The sequence below is a fragment of the Pan paniscus genome, chromosome 9 (genome assembly GCF_029289425.2).
Source record: "Pan paniscus chromosome 9, NHGRI_mPanPan1-v2.0_pri, whole genome shotgun sequence".
Lineage (NCBI taxonomy): Eukaryota > Metazoa > Chordata > Mammalia > Primates > Hominidae > Pan > Pan paniscus.
The window spans coordinates 79,625,810-79,648,162 of NC_073258.2; the positions used below are offsets into that span (position 1 = coordinate 79,625,810).

The 22,353-nt window shown below is 43.9% G+C and overlaps 1 protein-coding gene across 4 annotated transcripts in view; it reads right to left on the reverse strand.

Moving 5' to 3' along the window:
* TENM4 (teneurin transmembrane protein 4) overlaps positions 1–22,353 on the reverse strand; it is a 3,002,963-nt gene that overhangs the window by 39,920 nt on the left and 2,940,690 nt on the right. For all 4 annotated transcript variants that reach the window (XM_063608694.1, XM_063608696.1, XM_063608693.1 and 1 more), the window contains 4 exons: positions 21,207–21,227; positions 13,271–13,503; positions 9,151–9,305; positions 2,332–3,209 (listed from right to left, as the gene is read on the reverse strand). In XM_063608694.1, coding sequence (XP_063464764.1) covers positions 2,332–3,209; positions 9,151–9,305; positions 13,271–13,503; positions 21,207–21,227 — 1,287 coding nt within the window. The remainder of the gene's footprint in view (positions 1–2,331; positions 3,210–9,150; positions 9,306–13,270; positions 13,504–21,206; positions 21,228–22,353) is intronic.

Consider the following 22,353-nt stretch of genomic DNA (forward strand, 5'->3'; position numbering starts at 1 on the left):
CACTGAGCTTTCCATATTTTATCTCACTGAAATTTTGAACCTCATACTATTCCTATGAAATACATAACTATTTTCATCCCTATCGTACAGATAAGTCACAAAGAATGTAGGTGACCCTAGCCAGTACAGTTGAAAGAACAGGGACTTGTGTTCTGGTTCTGCTACATACTCACTGTGTGGTTTCAGGCTTGTTATCTAATCTCTCTGTACTTCATATGTAAAAAATGTGGATGATAATTCCTGCCATTCTGAGGTTGCTGTGAAGATTAAATGGGAAAGAGCCTGGCACATAGTAGGATCTCAGAAAACAAAAACAAAAACAAAAACAAACTAGTTTCCCTTTCTATTTTAGGACTTTTATCTACCACTTCTGGTTTGTGTTAACAAGGATAACCACTCTTGGGTACTGCTATGAAGTGCAGTCTTTGGAATTCCAGACGCCATTTTATAAAAAAGCAATTGTAAAAACTTTTCCTTCTTCACTAAACATCAACTATAGCTGTATATTTCATCAAGGAAAGAAAGGGAGGGATCTTTCCTGGTAGAAGTGTAGGAAACCGTTTTAGATTTCAGGGGTGGTGGAGCGTAACGGATGCAGTGATGTGTGAGCATTCGGTTTGGGATCTGAGGGAGTGACTTTGGGAACTAATTGAGTGCACAGACTTGCTCTGACAAAGAAACCCCTGTATTGGCTAAATAATGTATAAGAGATTTCCATCGGGCAATGGGCAAAATGGAATTATTTAGCGTATTTCCATTCCAATGAGTTAATCAAGATAATTGCTGTTTTCCTGGATCTTTGTCTTTTCTTTGTAATTAACAAGGTCCTTGTTTGGAGAAAGGAATTTAGCCAGTGAACTTTGTACAAATCGCTGTGACATGTTTGTTCAAATTATATTTAAAAATCAACTACAGATCCTTTTCCTTTGGATTCTGCTAGGACTGTTAGAAACTGATGCTTGATCAAGCTTGAGAAAAACTTTAAAGAGTCAGGTTCATTTGGAATTAACAAACTCAGTGTGGCACTGGTGCGGGGGTAGGATGCAGGGAGGGCAGCAGGGCAGCACTGAGAAAGCCCAAGCTCTGGCATCAGACTTGGACTGCGATCTCTGTTCTGCCATGTCTCACTATCAAACAGTGGGCAAAGGAGCCTTCAGAGCCTCAGTTTCTATGTCTGTAAAATGGATAATATCACCCATCCTCAGAGCTGTTGTGCAGATTAAATGCAGTGGTGTAGCTCCTAGCCCACAGCTGATACTCAACAAGGCTAGTTCCTTCCCCACCTCTCACATGCTTATCTAATGGTGACATATTCAGCAATCTCAGTCGTTTGAACCATGGCTAAGACCTCAAAAAGCAGCTTAAAAAAATCTAAGTAGAAAGAGCGATGTTAGTCCATTCATTAAAATATCTCTTAGAGGAACACCCCAGATATATATATTTAATTGTTGCTAGGATTATAATAAGCTGAACTTCTGGTTCTCTGATCACACCTCTTAAGAAGTCCTCCACTGGATGAAGAATAAAGAAATGAGCCACTTGAGGTGGGCACTAGGACTGAAATAAATAGTGACACCACAGCACAACCCTGAGGGAGGAGGCAGAGAAACCTACCCTTTAGATACAGGGCCTAATAAAGTAATGGTTTAAAATCACTTCAGGCAGGGGCAAAGGGGTCTATATCCTCATTTCCCCACTTCCTGAAAGCTCTCTTCATATTACAGCATAATATGCAATTGTTGTTCCTTATTAATGACCCTGAATCAGAAAAAGAAAGGTTTCATTATGACTGCGTAGTGTGTTTGAGAAGGGAGGTATGCAATACACTTCATAAGAAAAGTCCCATGCAAAATGGTTAAAATGAAAAGGGTTTTTTTTGGAATTTGAAGACATGAGCTTCAATTATGTGGAAAATTCATCCACATGTGTCTGTTCCTTCTCCCCTTGCCACATTTGTGGACAGTGGTCATATGAAGATGCTAGCACTTCATCAGGCAAGTACTTTTCATCTACACCATCTCCCTGTGGTATGCTGGGCAGGTATCCACTGTATCCATTCTACAGATGTGGAAACTGAGGCCAAGAGGGATTAAGTCCATGGTAGAGTGGGAACTGACGCCCAGCTCCTCTGACTCCAAAGCTTATGCCTTCTCCACTAGACCATTTCCTTCCTAGGAGAAATCATGTGGAATATGAACATGTAGAATGTATTATAAGTAATAGTTTTTATCCCAAATCCTGAATTAAAATAAAATACTCAATCAATTTACCTCCAATCCTACAATGAATTAATGAAACAAAATCATCAAATGGCCTTGTTTTAGTACTTACTCATAAAATGTTGTCCATCCGTTTTCATTGCTTTTGGTTGCCAGAAGGCCAGAATTGCCATGGTATGTCATCATGGCCAACTCGTGTCCTTGTGTGGTCACACTCTTGAGTGCACTGTTGGTGCCCATGGTCACCCAGTACACCTGGCCATCTGGGACCACCAGCCAGAGGGGCATCCCAGTAGAGTCTCGGCGGACATTTACCATGTTGCCATTGTTGTCTGTGATGAGTGTGATGTCGCCGTCCCCAGAGTAGGTGAAGTTGTACAGGTAGTCTCCTGTGGGCAGGCTTTGGGTGTACAGGTGCTTGCCAGTGTTATCAAACAGATAGAGCTCCTGGTCAATTGGTGAAGACAGCTCATACATGTTCTGGGTGTTGAGGAAAGGCTTGTTCTTCCGGATAAACCGAATTCGGATGTTCCCAAGGTCGGCCACGTAGAGCTCCCCATCAGCACACACAGCCAAGGAAGATGGGGTATTTAACTTTGCATCCTTGGCATAACCATCGTCTCCAGAAAAACAATCACAGTTGGCATCATTTTTACAGTCACAGCCACTGGGGGCCCCAGCAACGAGTGAGATCTCTCCACTAGTGGTGACCTGCCTGATACGGTTGATCTTTTTCTCATCAGTCTCAGCAATATACAGGACCCCATTGTGTGAAACAGCCAAAGCGGTGGCTGACTCCAGGGTTGCGTGGATCGCCACCTTGCTTAGCAGGAAGTGGTCAATGCCAGGGACCTGGCAGTGCATGGGCCTCCCGGCGACAATGCGCACCTGGTGGTTTTCAGAGATTTGCAGGACCACATTGTTGTCGAGGACATAAAGTGAGTTGTCCATTGGGTTGATGGCTAAGTCTGTGGGCCACTCCAGGTGCACCTGACAATGAAGACACCGATACTCAAATGACTGGCAAGATGCCCAACACTAATCCATCCCATAGCCCATGTAGCCCATAACAGTGTCCAAAGTGGCTTCATATACAGTCTTGCTTGATCCTCATGCAGCCTATCATCAACAATGAAAAATCAGCCCCCTGATCACCGCGAAACCATGAAAGAGCTGCCACTGAGACATGTGATGGTCTCATTAGACTGATAAAACATGAAGAAGGAGTTAACAACAACAAAATAGTAGGCAAAAGGGTAGACTTTGGAGTCAAATAGGCCTGAGTTCAGAGCATAGTCCACTACTTATGACTGTGGGCAAGTTACTTTGCCTCTCTGAGCTTCAATAGTCACATATGGGAAATGGGAATGACAAGAGCACAGAGTCCCTGACCCACCATAACCCACCAAATAATGGCAGCTGATGTTCTAAGATGGGAGGGAAAGGCAGATGGAGTCTGGAGGCTGAAGTAGGAGTTGTTCAGAGGCTTAAGAAAGATTCTTCATGCATGGTTGATACAATACATGTATGATTTCTCAATTCTTTGAGTTCATGGATTAACAGCTGGCTAGCTGCTAGAGATATAAAGACAAGCTAACCATGGCCTCTGTCTGTCATAGTTCTAGACCAGTGATTCTCAAATCTGGCCTCACATTCAAATTATCTGTGGCGATTTTAGAAAATAATGGTGGGCAAACCCCACCCTTGGTGAGTGAAATCAGATCCCTGGGCTTGGAGCTTGGGCATTGGCATTATTTTGAAAAGCTTCCTGAGTGATCCTGATGTAGGCTTGAGAATCACGACTGGATCCTTGCTCCTCATGTGTGGTCATCAGCATCAGCTCACCTAGGAGCTGAGCATAAACGCAGAATGACAGGCCTCCTCCAAACCTACTGAATCAGTATCTGCACTTAAGCAAAATCCCCAGGTGATTTCTGTGCACACTAAGGTTTATGAAGCCCTGCTCCAGACAGTGGTTCTAGTACCTCAGAGAACAGGTCCACCTGGAAAGGATTACTGAAGCTGGTTGTAGGAACTAGGAGTTCAGAAGTGCTGGGCCCCATGTGGAGCCTCCTCTGAGCCAGGCTGGGAAACTGGCATAGGTGAGTCTTCAAGTGGGCACCCAGGGGATTGTAGCTGGCATGGTCTGAGGGGAGGAGTGTTTTCTTCAGTGGACTTGAAGGCTGGATTGTTGGATCGATCACACTAGGAAGTATTGGCACTAAGGGGAACCCTTTGCCACCTGTGTCTCTAGGAGGTCCAGCCATGTTTTGTGTGGGCTGGAAGTGCCGACAGGTGCACCCTACTGCTGATTTTTCCACCCCACCTAAAAATTCATTGCCTTAGACTTCCTGAGCCCCCTACAAACCCTTGATATTTGGTCCAATCTGAGGTGTGCTTAAGCAAGTGTATACCTTTATTTTAATTTACTTATGTATGTATGTATGTGGATGACAGGGTCTCACTCTGTTACCCGGGCTGGAGTGAAGTGGTATAATCTTGACTCACTGCAGCCTCCACCTTCCAGGCTAAAGCAATCCTCCCACCTCAGCCTCCTGAGTAGCTGGTACTACAGGCATGTGCCACCACATATATATATATACACACACACACACACACACACACACACATACATACATATATATAAATATATACATATATATGTATGTATGTGTGTGTGTCTATATATATATACACACATGTGTATGTCTATGTGTATGTATGTGTGTCTATATATATATATATATATATATATATATATATATATATATTTGTAGAGACAGGGCTTTGCTATGTTACCCAGGCTGGTATCAAACTCCTGGGCTCAAGCAATTTGCCTACCGTGGCCTTCCGAAGTACAGGGATTACAGGTGTAAGCCACTGTGTTTGGCCTAAGTGTATGCTTTTAGATAAGAAGTTTTTCTTCCAGGAATTTACTTTTGTATACCATTGTCTATAAGAGTGTTTTTAATAATGATGAAGCCATTTTTAATAATGACAAAGACCGAGAACCAACTCAAATGCCCAACAACTGAGAACTGGCTAAATAATAGTACATTTAGTTTGCTCATAAATTGGAATACTGTGTGTAGTTGTTAAAAGTGATGTTATAGATGGATATTTAATGACTTGGAGAAATGTTTGCTATGTATTAAGTAGAAAGAACAGGTTACATAACTGTAAGCACAGTGGGATACCAATTGGGGAAAAATATAAGAAGTTTAGCTAGATTATAGATAAAGAGGAGATTAAGTGCTTGAGGGATGGGATATATATCAAAATGTTAACCATAGTAAGATTAAAGGTGATTTTAATTTCCTTCTTTGTGATTTCTAACTTCTTATATTTTCTACAATGTACATTGGTAGTTTACCAATGTAAAAAGAAACCCCAATACATTATATACACATGAGTGAGGCCACCTCCATCTGTCCCTGCAGCTCAGGGACATTCTCAGGAGGGGACAGGCCCTTTCTCAGTTCTTTAGAGCATGATCTTCCGGTCCTGCTTTCTAAAGTCTTCTTGTTCCCTTACTCCCAGCTCCCTCTGTCCCTGCAGAGCCAGGGAGCCTGCAAACTCGCCAGGGCCGCTGCCGGCCAGTGCTGCTGCTTCACACTCCCCTCGCTCTCTGGGCAGTGTCGTGGCAGCTTTTGGCTGCATCAGGAACACAGTTTGCTCTAAAGTGACAGGGGAATTTTCAATTTCTTAAAACCCACTTCTTGTCAACTCTGGCCGCTAAATATTTTATGCCTTCTGGTCCTGTGGCACCTTGGGGACCTGCTTGTGGAGACCTTTCTGCCTGTCGTTATGATGAAAAGATGGTTCCTTGATGGGAAGACTAGGGGGAGACAGAGTCAGTGGAGTGAGAGAGGAGAGGAAAGAGAGGAAGGAATGTAGAGCAAGTGCTTTCCTACACTTTCCCCTTATGCCATGTGCACAGAGGTGCCTGGGAAAGGAGAAGGGGCATTGCTCTTGGAGTCAGTCCTCACTCTGTCACACTGCCCGTGTGATGATCCTGCACCAGACCAACTACCTCAGCCTCTCTGGTTTCACCACCCTATTAGCGATGATCGTGCTGAGACTTGATTTCCCATCCCCAAAATGAATGGACTAGACTTGATAATTTCAAAGGTCTTGCAGCTCCCACGTTCTATGGTTCCAGTGTGGAATGGGACCCTCTTCCCTGTCCACCTGAGCATTCTGTGCCTTTATTAAAGCACTTGGAGCTGGCTGCCTTGTTGCAGAGTGATTTTCTTGCAAAAATGGATTGTCAAATGAATGAATGAAGGAAGGAAGGACCAGCAAATGGCATAGAGGGAGTGAGAGATTGGGGTCAGGACACCTCACTTCCTATTCCAGTTCCACAATTGATACATGTGTCACCTACCTCAAGTTTCTTAAACACTGAATGTCTTTCTCTATATCTAAAAGGGGATAATACATATTACACAGGGTAGTTGTAAAGCTTAAATGAGACAATGTACAAGGAAGTTATTTGTGGATTTTAAAGGGAACTAGTATTCACATCCTATCACTAGCTGCTGGGCACTGTACTAGACAATTTGTGTACATAATTTCATTAAAAAATTCATTTCCATATCTCTGATGGAACCTGGTACAGGGCTCTACATTTATAAATGCATTTTCATTCATCACACCTCAGTATTCTTATCTATAAAATGGGGTAGATCAGCTCTACCCTATGAGACTATTGTGATAGCTAAGTAAGAAAAGAGAAGTTGTACTTATCCTGTACATTTCTAACAGAGCGCCTGGCCCATACTAAGTTCTTATTTTGGATCCTAAGCATAGAGTTATTCTCTGTCGGTGGTGGCCATCTCCACTTCTTAACAGGTTGCAACAACTTCCTTCTGTTCCTTCTCTGCTCTGTGCCTCTCTCTTTAGTTTCTTTTTGGGCCTGGGTTTGTCTCCTCCCAAAGGAGCTGGTCCAAGTTCCTTGGCTCTCGCCTTCTCACTCATGCCTCTGAGCTGTGTGCTCTCCCTTGCTTACCTCCCTGCTCCCCATGGGGCGGCAGAGTAGAGAGGAAGCTCTGAGAATGAAAGCCAGTGACACCTGCGCATATGTGTCTGTAAAATAGATGCCAGTATTGGAGAGTTTGGTTAAAGAAAATCCCATGCTGACATTCAGACAAAGGTAGTGAGGGCCTTTAGAGATTTCAGTCCAGGATTTCTGAATCTAAGTGTGGGTTTTAGCATTTTATTCCCCCTCCGCCATATGCCAGTTGTCTTCCAAGCCTTTGATCCGGCTGCTTGGCAGTACCTCTATCTAAAGTTAAACAATTTTCCGATGTGTGGACTGAAAATTTTCGGCACCCTGTGCTGGCTGGTTGAGGGCCCATTTTGAGAATTGAAAATACTTGTATGCACATCCTTAGGCCATGGCTTCCTGACGGGTAATTCAAGCTTGCTCACAGACTGGAGAGGAAAACTCACTAGCCAGCAAGGGTAAGCCTGCCAAAACTGCAAAGACGAGTGGCAGAGAACAGCATCCATTCTGGAGTGTAATAATCACATTAGCTGGCGCAGAGGGAAACCATCCCAGCATGCGATGGGGAGGTGACATGAGTGCTGGGACCTCCAGCAGCATCCACAAGGCTCTGTGGAAGGACTTAGCGATACATGTCAGTAACAGAGGTAGGCATGACCAGAAAGGCTGGAAGCAGGTGACACAGTCAGTGGAAAAGGGCCTGTGTGTGCAGGCTCCCCTAAAAATGAAGGGGTTTAAAAAGCTAAATGTTGCTGGAGCTGAAATCAATTTGCAATTTGATGTAACTCAATGCTCCTGATTTCCCAGGTTTTGGTAATGTTGGCAAGATTCAGCACAGGCCACTGATTCAGCATGGGCCTGGCCCAGCCAAGGATCCAGCAACAAAGGACATGCCCTTGCCAAGTCATCACAGGATGTACTAAGGACATGCTGGATAGCCAGTCACTTGTGTCTCTTTTTGACCTATAATGGGTTCCTGGTATCCACCTGCAAATGTGCAAACTCTTTGGCATGGTACAACAGGGTCCTTCCCTTCCTGGACCCAAACCATGCTTCTGGTTTTAACTGCGGCCACCTGCTTCCAAGCACCCTATGCTATGGTTTTTCAATTTTCCACTATTCTTTGAGTGTACCAGCCTCATTAACATCTTTGTGCCTTTGCACATGCTGTTTCCTTTGTGTGAAATGTCTCCTTTTCTTTCTTGCCACTCAGCAAACCCCTATTCTATTCAACCTGTAAAACTTGCATAAATGTCACCTCTTGTGTGAAAGCAGGCACTCTAACTTTTGTTCATTCATCACCTCTGAAGGGCCAAGCAATGCTAGGAGTCGTGGATGCATTGTTTCATGTATCTTCAGGATAATCCTACTGGGCCGATGTGAATTATTTCCATTTCACAGATATAAAAAGTGAGGCTCAAAAGAAAGTTACTGAGTGAGTGAGTGGCAAAAGCTAGGATTCAATCAATCGATTAATCAATCAGCAAGTATAGACTGTGCCCAAATTTGGGTAGCCAGGCACCCTGGTTACTGACAGCATTTCTGTCCTCACATAGCTTAGAAAGAGAACAGGCAATGTACAAATACCCATCAGTGTTACCAAAGAGGAAGTTCAGGTGGCAATGGATTTAATGTCACATGGTGTAAAGCTCTGTCTATCCTACTCTGCTGCTGTTGAGGTTTCCTTAGGGAGATTTCTTCACTGTCCCCTGGGCTTCCACTTGTTACTCCTGATGGTGAACTCCCAGGACATGGCTGTATGTTACTTGTCTTTGTGTCCTTGGTGCTCATCACAGCCTGGCACCAAGTAGGTGCTCTTTAAAGGCTTATCAGTGCAAAGATGAATGGCCAGCAGGCTGGCTGGGTGGCAGATGAGAGGATGAGCGGGCAGTCCCAGGGCTTTGGTAGATGAAGCCATCTTACCTGGGAAATATCCATGACAGAATCACAGCTGAGTGGCCGGGCTGATGTGAGATCATTAGAGCCGAGTAGGGTGGAGATGATCCCATTCTGATCGATGCGTCTGATCATGGTGCCATCCACGAAGTAGATCAGCCCAAACTTGTCCACTGTAATGCCTGGGGGCAGAGAAGCCAAAACAGGAACTCAGCATCAGAGATGACAATGACCCGCACATTCCTGGAGCCTTGCTAGCTGACAGAGCACCTCCTCTACATGATTGGGTTTGAGCCTCCCACAATCTTCATTCCTCTCTCAAAGAGGAGGAGTCTCAGGCTCAGAGGCCTTGAGTGACTTGTTCAAAGCAGGGATTAGAACTTTTTCAGATCTTGCAGGGCTCTGGTCCTCCCACCTTGCTGCCTCCTGAGATTTTAATCTATCACCTTAGCCATCCACTAAACCTGGATTCATAACTTCTGGGGGTTTTTAAGCACTAGAGATACAGTGGTAAGGAGGATCTTTTTCAATATTAACACTGTGAATTATTTAAATTCACCTATTTCTGAAGCTCTGTAATTATAATAATTAGTTCCCCTTTTTGGTAACCATTTTTCTTTTCTTTCTTTCTTTCTTTCTTTTTTTTTTTTAAAAAGAGTCTCGTTCTGTCACCCAGGCTGGAGTGCAGTGGCGCGATCTCGGCTTACTGCAACCTCTGCCTCCCAGGTTCAAGCAATTCTTCTGCCTTAGCCTCCCAGTTAGCTGGGACTACAGGCATGCGCCACCATGCCTGGCTAATTTTTTTTTTTTTTTTTTTTAGTAGAGATGAGATTTCACCATGTTGGTCTTGAACTACTGACCTCAGGTGATCCACCCACCTTGGCCTCCCAAAGTGCTAGGATTACAGGCGTGAGCCACCATGCCCGGCCCGTCCTTCATGCTTTTCTATTCTTATTATTTTAGTCTCACCGATCATTACAAAAGTACGGAATCTGAATAGAATCCTATGGATTTGTGTAGAGAATATTGTTGAATTGAATTTCTAAAGGCGGCACACTGAGGAGAGGAGTCAGAATCATTACTCAACATCACCTGCTCCATTCACTAGACTGTCATACCCTGTTAACTTTCTCCCTGACCCAACTTGTGTGACCTCGGGCAAGTCACTGAGCATCTCTGTGTTTGTCTTCCCAGCTGTCAAACAATGAGATTGTTCCAAATCTGTATTTCTCACTCTTGGATGTGTATGTGAATCCCCTGGGGAGTTTGCTAAACTGCACCCCCCAGGTAGCTGCTTCAAAATATCTCAAGTGGAGTCTGAGCTACTATCTGCATTTTTGACAAGCACCTTGGGTGATAATGACACAAACCAGAGTCTGAGAACCACTCCACTGTATCAGTACCTCTCAGCCTGTGATGTGCATCACAGGCACCTGAAGAGGTTTTTCAATATACATCTGCTGGCCTAACTCCTGGAAATACGAATTCAGCGGGTGGCTGGGACCAGGAACAGGGTGCTTTAATAGTGTACATGGGTGATAGTAATTTCCATCCCAGGTTCAGAATCGCAAGAATCAGACATAACCATGAACTGTCGTGGGATACAGATGAGACATGGCCCTGGGCAGCACCCAGTTTAGATGGAAAGGCACAGGAATGAATCAGTACCATGTGAGCAGCACAAGAAAGGACAGACTCAAGAGGGTCATGGTAAAATACAGGAGATTCTGGTCACTTTTGTTTCACTATGTTTTCTCTGGGGAAGGCAGTGGAAGAAGGGTCAGGAAGGCTTCACCAAGGTGGAGAGACTTGAATTATAAAATTTTCTGGTCGTATTAACTTGGGCTTATTACTTCACTTTGAAGTCTTCATTTCCTCATTGATAAAACAGGGATTCTAATATCTGACTTGTAGTAACTAGCCCTCAATAATTATTAATGACCATTGTAATAATGAGAAAGTGGCTGGCACTTTGTGAGTTTCAAGGCCTTTGCTCCGGGGACCCACGTGTCTCTCACTGGCCAGCAGGGTGCTTTAAGATGCCCAGGGGCCTCTGAGTGCTGAGAACCTGCTGGAGCACCAACTGTTCCTTCTCAGGCTGGTCAGGCTGGAGAGTGATTTCACACAGAGGACCAGGCAGCCTCAAGGCTGGGAAGCCTTTCTCATGGTCCTGTCGTGAATGTACATTAATTTCATTCTGTAAGTGCCAAGACAGGCGTTTTCTTGTCTGCCTAGCTATGCCCCATCTTTCTCTTCCATCTGTTTGGACTGATGAGTGCTCTATGAATAGTTGGGTTTCTTGTTTACAGAGTTGGCTGCACAGGCTAATAGAAGTGATCTGTCTCCTGATTAATTACCTAATTTTTTCTCCTTTTGTTGTGTTAAATAGACGGACATCTTTTCTCCTCCCTGCTGCAAAGTGCCTGCATATCGTGGCACCCTTGTCATTTCTATGTGGGTTAATCACAGGCTTTTGGGTAAATGCACTGCCACTTCATCTGTGTGAGGGTGGGGGGCCACGAGGGCGGGGAAGAGAACACACATGTGTGGAGAACAACTGAAAAGCCCTGGAGAGAATAAAAATTCTCAGAAAAAACTGTTTTAAACCTAAGAGAGTAGAATGTTGTGGCTGCAAAGGGTCTTGGGGATTATTTAGCCCAACCTGTTCATTAATTGACCAATGGGGAAACTGAGGCCCAGAGGAGGCGGTCCCAGGGCCAGCCAGTAGCAGAGGAAAACCATATAGGACTTCTAAGTGCAAGCCTAGTGTTCTTTCCACTCCTGGCTACTCTCTCAGTATTTGAAAATCATAATTAGGCGGGATTAGCCTTTGTTGATACAATATTTACCCCACACAACTACCACCTGACACTCCAGGTATGTGGTAGAGACAATGTGACTTGATATGATGTGATGTGATATAATAGAACAACAATAATAGGAATCATCATTTATGGGATGTTTACCATGTGCGGGGTACTACTGCGCTAAGCATTTACATTCCTAATATTCAATCTGTACCACAACTGTGCAGCATATCCCTATTACACAGATAAGGAAAACGAGGCTCAGAGAACTTCAATGATTTGCCCAAAGTCACTCAGCTGTAGATGACAAAGTCTGAATTTGAATGCCTGATTTCACTAGAATCTCCTGCTTTGATTTGAAACTGGGCCCTGAAATCTGGGACTATTTAATAATACCATCACTTAGAATGTTTCTACAGGTTATTATTAAACATATTAATTTTGACCATCAGAATAAACCTAGGAGGTAGACACGGATGGCATTATTACCCCCATTCTATCAGTGAGGACCCTGGGGCTGAGACACTGTAAATCACTGGCTATAGGGTTGCAACACAGTGAACACTCCACTGAGTGTGGATAATGATGGCTTCTCCAAAAAGCTTTCCCAGTCTCCAAGGCACAGGGGTCTCTCTTGGCTCTAAACCCCCATGAACAGCTCTTTCTTCTTGCCTCTCAGAGAGCACCTCTTCCTCTCACCCATGTCACAGTGATTCACACTCAAGTCTTATTTATTCTGCTGCAACAAACTTATCTATGCAACCACTCTATGTACTTGAATATTTGCTGAATAAGCGAATAACAAATTGTGATTGTGGGCATTTAGAGGTTCAACTTTTTGAGGGACTCAGAATTGAGACCTACAGTTAACCCACCCAATAGCATATGAACATATGAAAACACGATACACTAAAATGTTTTTGTGTAACAGTAACATGAGAGACAGCATATATGTCCAATAGTAGAGGATTGGGACATCCATTTGCTGGAAAACTATATAGTCATTAAAAATGAGTACACAGAAACAATTTAATGACATGGAGAAATGTTAATGATCTAGCATTTAGGGAAAAAAAGCAGTTTGCTTAATGTGATCTCATTTTGTTTGTTTTTAGTAAACACTACATACACACAAACACTTTGAAAAAAGACTAGGAGAGAAGACAGGAAATGTTAACTGGGAGTATTTCTGGCAGGTGGAATTATCACAGTTTTTACCATCCTCCATATATTTCTTGGTATTTTCCAAAAATTTTTGCAATATTAATCATGCATGTTTTTCTGAAAAGGAAAATACCCCAATAAATGTTATTGACAATGTCTCTAAGGCAAGGCCTTACCCCTGGGATTGGTGAGTGTGGCTTCTGTGGCCTTCCCACCATCCCCGCAGCGAGTGTCATCAAAGGGGAGGCACTGGTCACCTGTCCCCGCAACCACCTCAGAGTTCTTGACAAGGTCCTTCACCACCACAGTGGACTTGATTTTAAAGACCCGCCGGCTGTTGCTGTCAGAAAGGAAGACGGCCCCACTCATGGGGTCTGTGGTCAGGTAGTATTTGTGTGCTGGACTGTGACTAGAAAACAAAGACATGGCCAACTGGTGAGCATTTTCTTCTTTCCTATGAGTAGCTGGAGATGTACAGATGAACCCCTGGCCCTTTAGAATCCAAGCAAAAATATCTTATGGGGATGATGCCCCTATTTTGGGTGATGGTTCCCCAATTTTTCTGACCTCAGTCATTGGCTTAACTATCCTTCCCACCCACTATTCTTGCAAAAACCCCTTGCAATTCTTGCAAGAACCCCTCGCACTATTCTTGCAAAAACCCCTTCAAGATGAAATGATTAAGATGACCAGCTCAGTGCCATGTTTGTATCAGGTGCTAAATACATGTTTTCTTAAGAAGATGATCACTGAGGCCTACCACTGGTGTCCCGTTCATTCAAGCTAGAAGGATGGATGCTCTTGACTTTAAAAAAACACTTCAAGAGTTCAAAAACACAAGCCCTTTTCCATAGGATCTTTACAGCAATCCCTCATCTCCATCTTGGGACTGATGGATGAAACCCTGGCTGGCTCTGACTCCCGGTCAGCAGCATCAACACCGTCTTCAGTGGATACTCATGTTACACTTATCAGGAGCCCAGGAGTCTCCCTCTGGCAGTCAGATATAAGTGAACTGCAGGATTAGTTTGTAATTTGCAGTGAAACCCAAGGAAAAAAAAAAAGTAACACAGAAGAGCAGTGCTAATGATGGTTCTGTTTCTGGAAAACAGTTATAAAGATCAGGCTGTGCCAACAGAGGAGAGAGAAGCTTGACTACAGAGATGCCTTGGGGAGACAAAGCACTGCCTCTAGCCACAGGGTGAGGAAACGGCACAGGATTTGGAATCAGAACAGTCTGGGTTCCAAGTCTAGCTCTGTAATTTCCTGGTTCTGAAACTTGGGCAAGTTACCCGACCTCCTGAGCCTCGAATAGTCTTTATGTGCAAAATAGGGGTGTTAACAGCTACCTTGCTAGTATATTGGGGAAACCAGAGAGAAAATAAAAAATGCAAAGTAGCATAGTGTAGTAGATGCTCAATAATAATTATTATTTTAATTACCAATGATTGTGTCTCTTCTTGCACTTGGAGATGACTACGTAGTAGATATCTCTTATTAAGCCTGAATTTTTTTATCCCCTGGTACTGACATACAATTTCTTTCAAGTCTAGGGCACATTGGAGTTGAACTTGGTGCTTCTGAGAAGCTAATTTTAAGTTCCTGTGCATGGCCTGAACATTTGCCGGGCCCTAAAACTGCATCTCAATATTGGCAGCCCCTTCCAAGTCTCCGGAAGGTATTTTGATTCAAAGGAAGCTCTGTTTGGACCGGATGGTCTGGTGCTGGCCATTTTCACTGCACAGTGAGGCATAAACTGTGCTAAGAGACTCGGGACAGACTGAGCAGTGATGAGAGCACCAGCAGGGCCAGAGCACTGCAGACCCCCTTCAAGATGAAAGCAAGAGAATTTGAAAAGTCTAGAAAGAAGCTATTTTGCATTTATCAGGTATGTAAGTTTGGGGTCCTTTTGAAAAGCAAAATTTTATTTTACAGATTTGTGTTTTTTGAATTCCCTATGAAGGCTGGGGCACCATAATCTTTTCAGTATGTAAGTCACTGAAGGTCTTAATCTGGCCCTGGCAGGTTTGTCATTATAAATGTCTCTTGCCTTGGACAGCGTCCTTGGGGACTGGCTACCTCGAAAGGGGCCAGGCATCCAGATCCAAGGCTTTCCTTCCTTGGTTTTCTCTCCCTGAATTCAACTAACCTGATTTGGTTTTCTCTCCCTGAATTCAACTAACCTGATATGATTTTCTCCAACTGTCCTTCCTCTTTAACCCTTCTCGAACCAAGGGGAGGTCTCTCCGCCTGTAGCCTGGGTCCTCTTCAAGCCATTCTTGATCTAACCCAAATACCAACCTGCCATTTCAATGCTTTCCCTTCAAGGATTCCTTAATTCTTACAGAGAAGTTATGAGCTCCCTGCCCCTGCACAAATCCCAGCTTTCTGCTGTGCTGCTCCACCCTCCCATCCTCCCTCCCCTCCCAGACACCCTACACCTGGCCACAGACCTGTCCCTGCAGCATGCCTCAAGTCTGCCTGCACCTGCTGCTCCTGCTCTGCAGTGTGCCCCGCCCCTCCCTTTCCTACTCACCCTTCACCTGTCAGTTCAAATGCTCCCTCCTCTGCAAACCTTCCCCAGCCTTCTCCCTGTGCATGGAGATTTGCATCCATTCATTGCTGGACGATAGGACATAATGCTGTGACTGTTCATTTATGTGTGTGCCTCCAAAACCCAATCGTCAATACTTGAAGGGAAGAGACTGGATTTTGTTCATTTTTGTTTTTCCAATGTTCTGCTTCGTGCCTTCTAGCCCATGGCAGCGACTTGTTTTAAGTAGATGGCATGTCTATTTTTAGATTACTTAGGTAGTGTTTGCATTCGCATTATTTAGCTCTTCTTTTACTTCTCTTCTGGGGTTAGCAGTAAACAGGACAGGTATCCTGTCTATTTTGAAATGTCCCCTGAGACTTACCCTATAATGTAGCACAGATTTAAGCTTCCCAGATGACATCAATTCTGGCTACATAAAATGCGGTGACCTTAGATCCTACTGTGTAATCCTGGGGCAGCCTTGATCTTTCTGCTTTTCTGATGACAGCTCTGAGGCGGGTTGATTTTTTTCATTTCTTTGCACATCACTCATGATAAACTGGTGCTATTTACCTCGGCAGAAAAGGGTCCCTGAGGGGGTATGGTGAGGGGGCCCTGTCCACTTAGATTAGCCCCCTGAGTTTCCAGCTCCTGTCTCCCTGCACTGCTCCAGAGAAGTGTCACTCATGTGGAGTTTCTCAGATCAGTGAATTCCAGGACAGGGTGGCATTGGCAGGATTATCCCAGAGTCTATAAGAGCTGTGGCTGCATCTTTCAGCCCAAGGACAAATCTGAGGTCTGCTGGTAAGTTAAGCATAGGGAAAACAACAACTAGCTTTGAGCTTAGAAGGTGTAGGCTCTCATTTAGGTGAGTCACCTAAATAGTTCAAATCGTAGGTCCCTTAGCTGTCGAATGACTAAGTCCCTGCTCGGCTAGGCTCACAGGCTTGTCATTGGGATCAAATGAAATTATACATCTCAACAGCCCTTTCTAGTTTGCAGAGCTCTCTGAACATTCAGCTCATTTCGTCCTCCTGCCACCTGGCCCTGGGAGCTGCAGCTGCATCTATGATGCCCATCTAGACTCCACCAGGCTGCAGCGCCACCTGTCTGCAGAACAGAGCTGCAGAGATGACTACCACTGATAAGAATGCATCTGTGACCACCTAGGGATGCCCATTCTGTCCCAGACACTGCGCTAGCACTTGATGCACACATGACCTCATTTTCTTCACAACTACCATATAAGGTAGGTACTTTCCTCCCTTATATTTCAGAAAACTGAGACTGGAAGAGGTGAAGTGACTTGACTGGGACCACAGATTCCTAAGTGGCAGGATGAAATTCCAACCGAGTTCTGCTTGACTCCAAAGTCTGTGTTCTTTCTACTTCCCCACCCTGCTGCTCAGGATCTAAAAGGTTCCTCTGCCCATATTCACCTGGGAGTACCTGCTCATCTTCTGAGGTTCAGCTCATCTGTAATCCCATTCCTGAACCCCCTCTTCTTCCCCACTGGTAGAACTGGCCTCTTCCTTCATTGTGTCTCCACTAGAGCCTACAAAGTTTATACTTTTAGTATCTGTAGCACCAATTAAACTTTTCTGTTTAATTGTCTGTCTTTTGGATGAAACCTTGAACTCCTCAAGAGGAGGGACTGATTACCAGTCTCTGCTGCTTTGAACTGGGCTGATGCAGAATAAGTACTCCAGAAAGTTCTGCTGAATCAGCCTCCCTGTCTGGAGTATACATAGGAAACGCTCACTGCTAGCAATCTTAGAGTGATGGTTCTCAAACATGGCTACACATCAGAATGGTCTGGAGAGATTTAAAAATAGCCCTACCCATAATGATTGAAGGGTGTGGGCATCTATACCTTTGAGATCTCTCCAAGTGACTTGGAGGCACAGCCAGATTTGGGAACCATGGCCTTCGAGCAGTTCTTTTTAAACTTTAATGTGCCACCTGGAGCCCTTGCTAAAATGCACATTTCAATTCTGTAGTTCTGGGGCGGGGAACTTGAGAGTCCACATTTCTAACAATTCCCAGAGCATGCCAATGTTGCTTGTCTGTATTTTGAGCAGCAAGGCCTTAGAATACTCTACAAATCATAAATGTCTCAGAGCATGAGACGGAAGACGGCCTTCAGTGGAGGCCTCAGGCCTGGTTGTGTGGACAGGGAGCATTTCCTGGAAACGGACCATGTCTGATTCTGATTCAATTCTGATGCCCAGTATCCTGAGCAGGGCTGGACACAGAGTAAGATCACAGCTTCATTTTCAGTTTGCTGTAGAAGTCTCTAAGGACCCACATTCTCTTCTAGTTCCTCAAATATAACCTTAGTTTCTCTGGAAGTGATGTAAAATCAAGAGGCCTTCAGGGTACCATTCCTGAAGTTAATGAGCTGAAGCCAAGCTTCACTCTGCCCTCATTCTGGATGGTGTTTGGAATTTCCCAGTAGGAGCTGGGAATCTAGGAGTCTGTAGGGACATACAGGCTCACTTGCTTCTGAGTGAGAATTCTCTTTGTCTCTAAGTAAGGTCTGCCTCATGCAAAGGAGTGTCCTTCAATGACAGCAGTTGGCAGCCCTGGCAGAACTTGATTCCCTGGTTCTCAGAACCAGTGGGAAGAGGTTGAGTGTTGGAGCCACACAGTCAAGGGTTCAAATACCAGTTCTACCATCCACTTGGCTAAGTGACCCTGGTCACATCACTTCTATAACCTCAGTTTTCTTAAGCTGAGAAATGGGAATAGTCACACCTATTTCAAAGGATTATTTTGAGGACAAAATTGCATGAAGAATATAAACCTCTGAGCATAGTGCCTGTTCCACTAAAAAATAAAATATCCAATAAATGGCAGCTTTTAAGCAAAGATGGTTCCTTTAGAAACTACTAGAAGATTTGGTGCATAGTGGAAACACTAAGGATGTCAGACTTTATTTTGTCCTGCTCAACCTATTTCCCGGGACAGTTAAGAGCTCTGAGTTAATATAATATGTGTAGCTGGGTTTGATGGACACTGGAGTTCAAATGTACTTCTGAAGAAAAGGCTTCAAACATCTTCCATGGCCCTAGGGAAGAGCTCTGGGATGAGGCAAAGATGCTTATTTCCTGAAGGAGTCCATAGAGGAAGATGCCCCATGGATTATGGGTTTCTGTACTGAGCATGCCCGACACAGCAGGCTGGCACTGAGGCTGGAAAAGCAAAAGGCAGACATAAGTCTGCTCTGGGGAAGCACACACACAGGCTACAGTTGCCAGTCATGGGGCCAGACATATTACTGGGAGTGGCTGAGACAGTTAATGGAGGAAGAGATACAACTCTATAATTTTTAAAATCCACCTCCAACATTTACTGATGGGGACACTGAAGCCCAGAGAGAGGAAGAGATTTGCCAATATCCAGGTGGCAGTTAATATCAGAGCTGAACCCAGGCTCTCTGTCTTCTGGTTGTCTTTAGAAAACTGCAAGGCAGAAAGTGATTCATTTTTTCCTTTCTACTTTGGTTCATCTTAGAAAGTTTTTAGTACCGAAGAAAACAATTAATTGACGAAGGGTTTAAAGTTATACCATGAATATATAAAAAGATCACTGAACATCAGAAACAAAATGTTCCCAAACCACAAACTCTTTCAGTTTATAGATGAGACTGGAAACCAGAAACGCCAGGTAACCAGCCCAAGGCCATATGGTGAATGTGCAGCAGGGCTGGACAGCACCTGGCCTTCTGACTCTTCCCAGCTATGTCCCCCTGGGTCATGGCTGTGTCCTATGCAGCCGCCACCATTAACTGAATGTTTCAACATTAAATGCTAGGCTTGAATCCAAGACCTTCATGTGAAATGTACTTCTGTGTTTTCTGTACAACTGAAGTTGAAGGCATGGGTCATTACATAGTTCAGTATCATCCATACAAATCTCATTGAAAGTCTCAGATCTCAATGTCAGGAAAAAAATTTTCTCTTCTGAGAAATGGGCATGTTTTCAATTTCTGATACCATAAAGTATGAAAATAATTATGTTTTCTTATTTACACTGGCTGCCAGGAAGCTCAGAGCTTAATCAATAAATAATCACATATATGTTTCCTCCTTTTTTCTTTTGTTACCAATTTCTATTTGATTTACTTTAATACATGTGCCTTTGGGTGTCAGAGGATTTAATTCCTTTTTGGGGAAGATGAAGACATCATAATTATCATATAATAATAATTGTTATGATAATAAATTATAATACTGTTAACTCTATAGGATGTTATCATTATTATTACTACTACTACTATTTCTGGAGCTCCTCCCTGTGCCTAAAAGTACTGAATAGTTTACAAATATCTTCTGTGATCATTACAACAAGACTCCAAGGGAGATTTTATTAACCTTATGTTAGATACTAAAGCTTAGAGAGATGAAGGAATTTTTTCAAGGCCACATAATTGGGGAGCTTCAGTTTTCTCATCTGTCTACTGATGTAATCATGGATATCTGCTTCACAGAGTGGTTTGGGGATAGAACGCTACAGTCCATGTAAAGGACGTAACCCTCTATCTGCTACATAGTAAATGTTCTATACATGTGAATTATTAAATAATTATATTTACTACTTATATAATAAATATATTATCTTAAAATAACACATACAATTATTACATGAATAATGTAGCTACTTCAATTGAAAGAGATAGAATCATTACTGGATTCTGGGTCTGTCTGACTCTTTCCACCACCCCTAAGACTGTCTTTCATCCCAACCTAGCACCACCCTCATGCCACTTTGATCTGAGCTGCAGGTGGATAACTGAGAGCCACTTCTGTGGCCATGCAAGCTGCAGCTCTATCTGCCCATGGTTACTTTCCAAGTCACCACAATGTGTGTGAGGTCAGGGGACTCTGAGGTGACTGCTATCCAGGAGTCAGGTGAATGCCATAGTGACAGGTGATGCTGACAGGCAGACACTTCTCTTGGTGTGCCTGACTAGACCCATTTCTGTTTACTGCTTGTCGCTGTGAGTCTACATGACAAACCTACTCTGGGACAAAGTTCCTATTTGGGGATTGATCTCTGCAGTTGGTTCCTGGAGTCTGCTTTCTCACTGATGGCAAGCCTTTTGGGTGGGGTTGCCTGGCATCCCCAAGCTGAGGCACCTTGAATGCCCACAGAAGTGTAAATGTGAAATCTGTCTTCTTCCAGATTGTTCACCTGATCAAGATGTTCTCAGGACTTCCTATCATGACTATCAAAGTCGCTCAATGCAGTTAGGATGACATCCGCATTTATTCTAAGGATAAGCAGGCTGTAGCATTCAAATTACTATTCCAAGGTTCAAATTCTTTCCCATATTACTTTCAGACTATCAAAGTAACTGCCTCACTTTGCAACAGATCCAAGGAGTTCAGGCTCCTGCCACCCATTCCTGCCATTATTAATGACTTCCTCCCATTGCAACTGATTACCCCAATCAGTTCCAATCACACAGGATTCTTTTGCCATACAGCCATCTGAAATTGACGTGTGCAGCTTACCATACAGCATGCAACAAGGCAGGGGTGAGGCAGGAAATTCTCCACTGGTTGGCTTACCTATGTCTGAAATCTTTATTTCTGACAGAAGACAGGAGAGCAGGGAATAGAAGAAAGAATGAGGTGTTAGCAGCAGGGTTAGAAGCATTATTAGCAGCCTGAAAACTTGACAGCAATGGTACTATACAATACTGTAATAAATAAAGACTTAGCAGCTGTGACACTGATGTATTTTATATTGGATATTACTTGTCAGTAAGTTCACTTACAAGCAGCTACATATCACAGAAGAGGCATGGTTTCACCTGCACCACTACTGCTGACTTTGGGGGAAGAGGACTAGGTTGACACATTCTGCTGCTTTAACAAGGGCTAAGACAGAGATTGGAATAGTGGATTCTCTCCTCTGTACAGACACATACCCAGAGATACACATGCTTACTGCTCTGTGTCTCCACATGCACACTTCCCTACAAAGAGTTACCCAAATTTGGGTCACTTCCCAGGAGCCTCCTCATAATAGAATACAGAATTGGAGATAGACTATAATTAGAAGGGAGGGTATGACACAGAAACAGGCCTAGGAAAAAAAGACTGGAAGAAAAAATATATCAAAATGATAATATACTTCTAAATTTATTTTTTTCAAATTTCACTTATATCTCCCTTCCTCACCCACTGTCATGATCTCCCCAACAACTGTGGGAGGGAGGCAGGGAAAATGGGGTCTCTTATTGGAAAGAGGTGAAAACGGAGGTCGTCCAGGGAGGTTCAGTGATTAGTCCAAAGTTGCACAGCTTCTCTGCCGAGGCGAGCTGATTTCCTCGTCCATGGCGCTTTCTGTTGTGGTCCATATATGCAGCCGACTGACACAAATACGCTCAAAGGATCCTTCCTCCTTGACAGATGTCTGTGCCAGTCAGACTCATAATAGACAGCAGAAGGGCAGAGAATATTCCACTGGTGGTCCTCTTCTCATTCAGCCGATATCTGATTTCCTATGAACCTACCGCGTGTGTGCTTGTCTGGCCCTGTGTGTGGGGCCAATACTAACTCTTCTCTTTAGGGCTTATGGCTGTTGGCCCTGCCTTCCTTTCACGCGTGCGCCTTAGAGTGAGATTCTTGCAGTAGGATCTTACCTCCAGGGAGGAACTTAACAAGGCATTAAGTCGAAGTGGCTCTCATTGGGCCAGGTGACAAGGCTTTG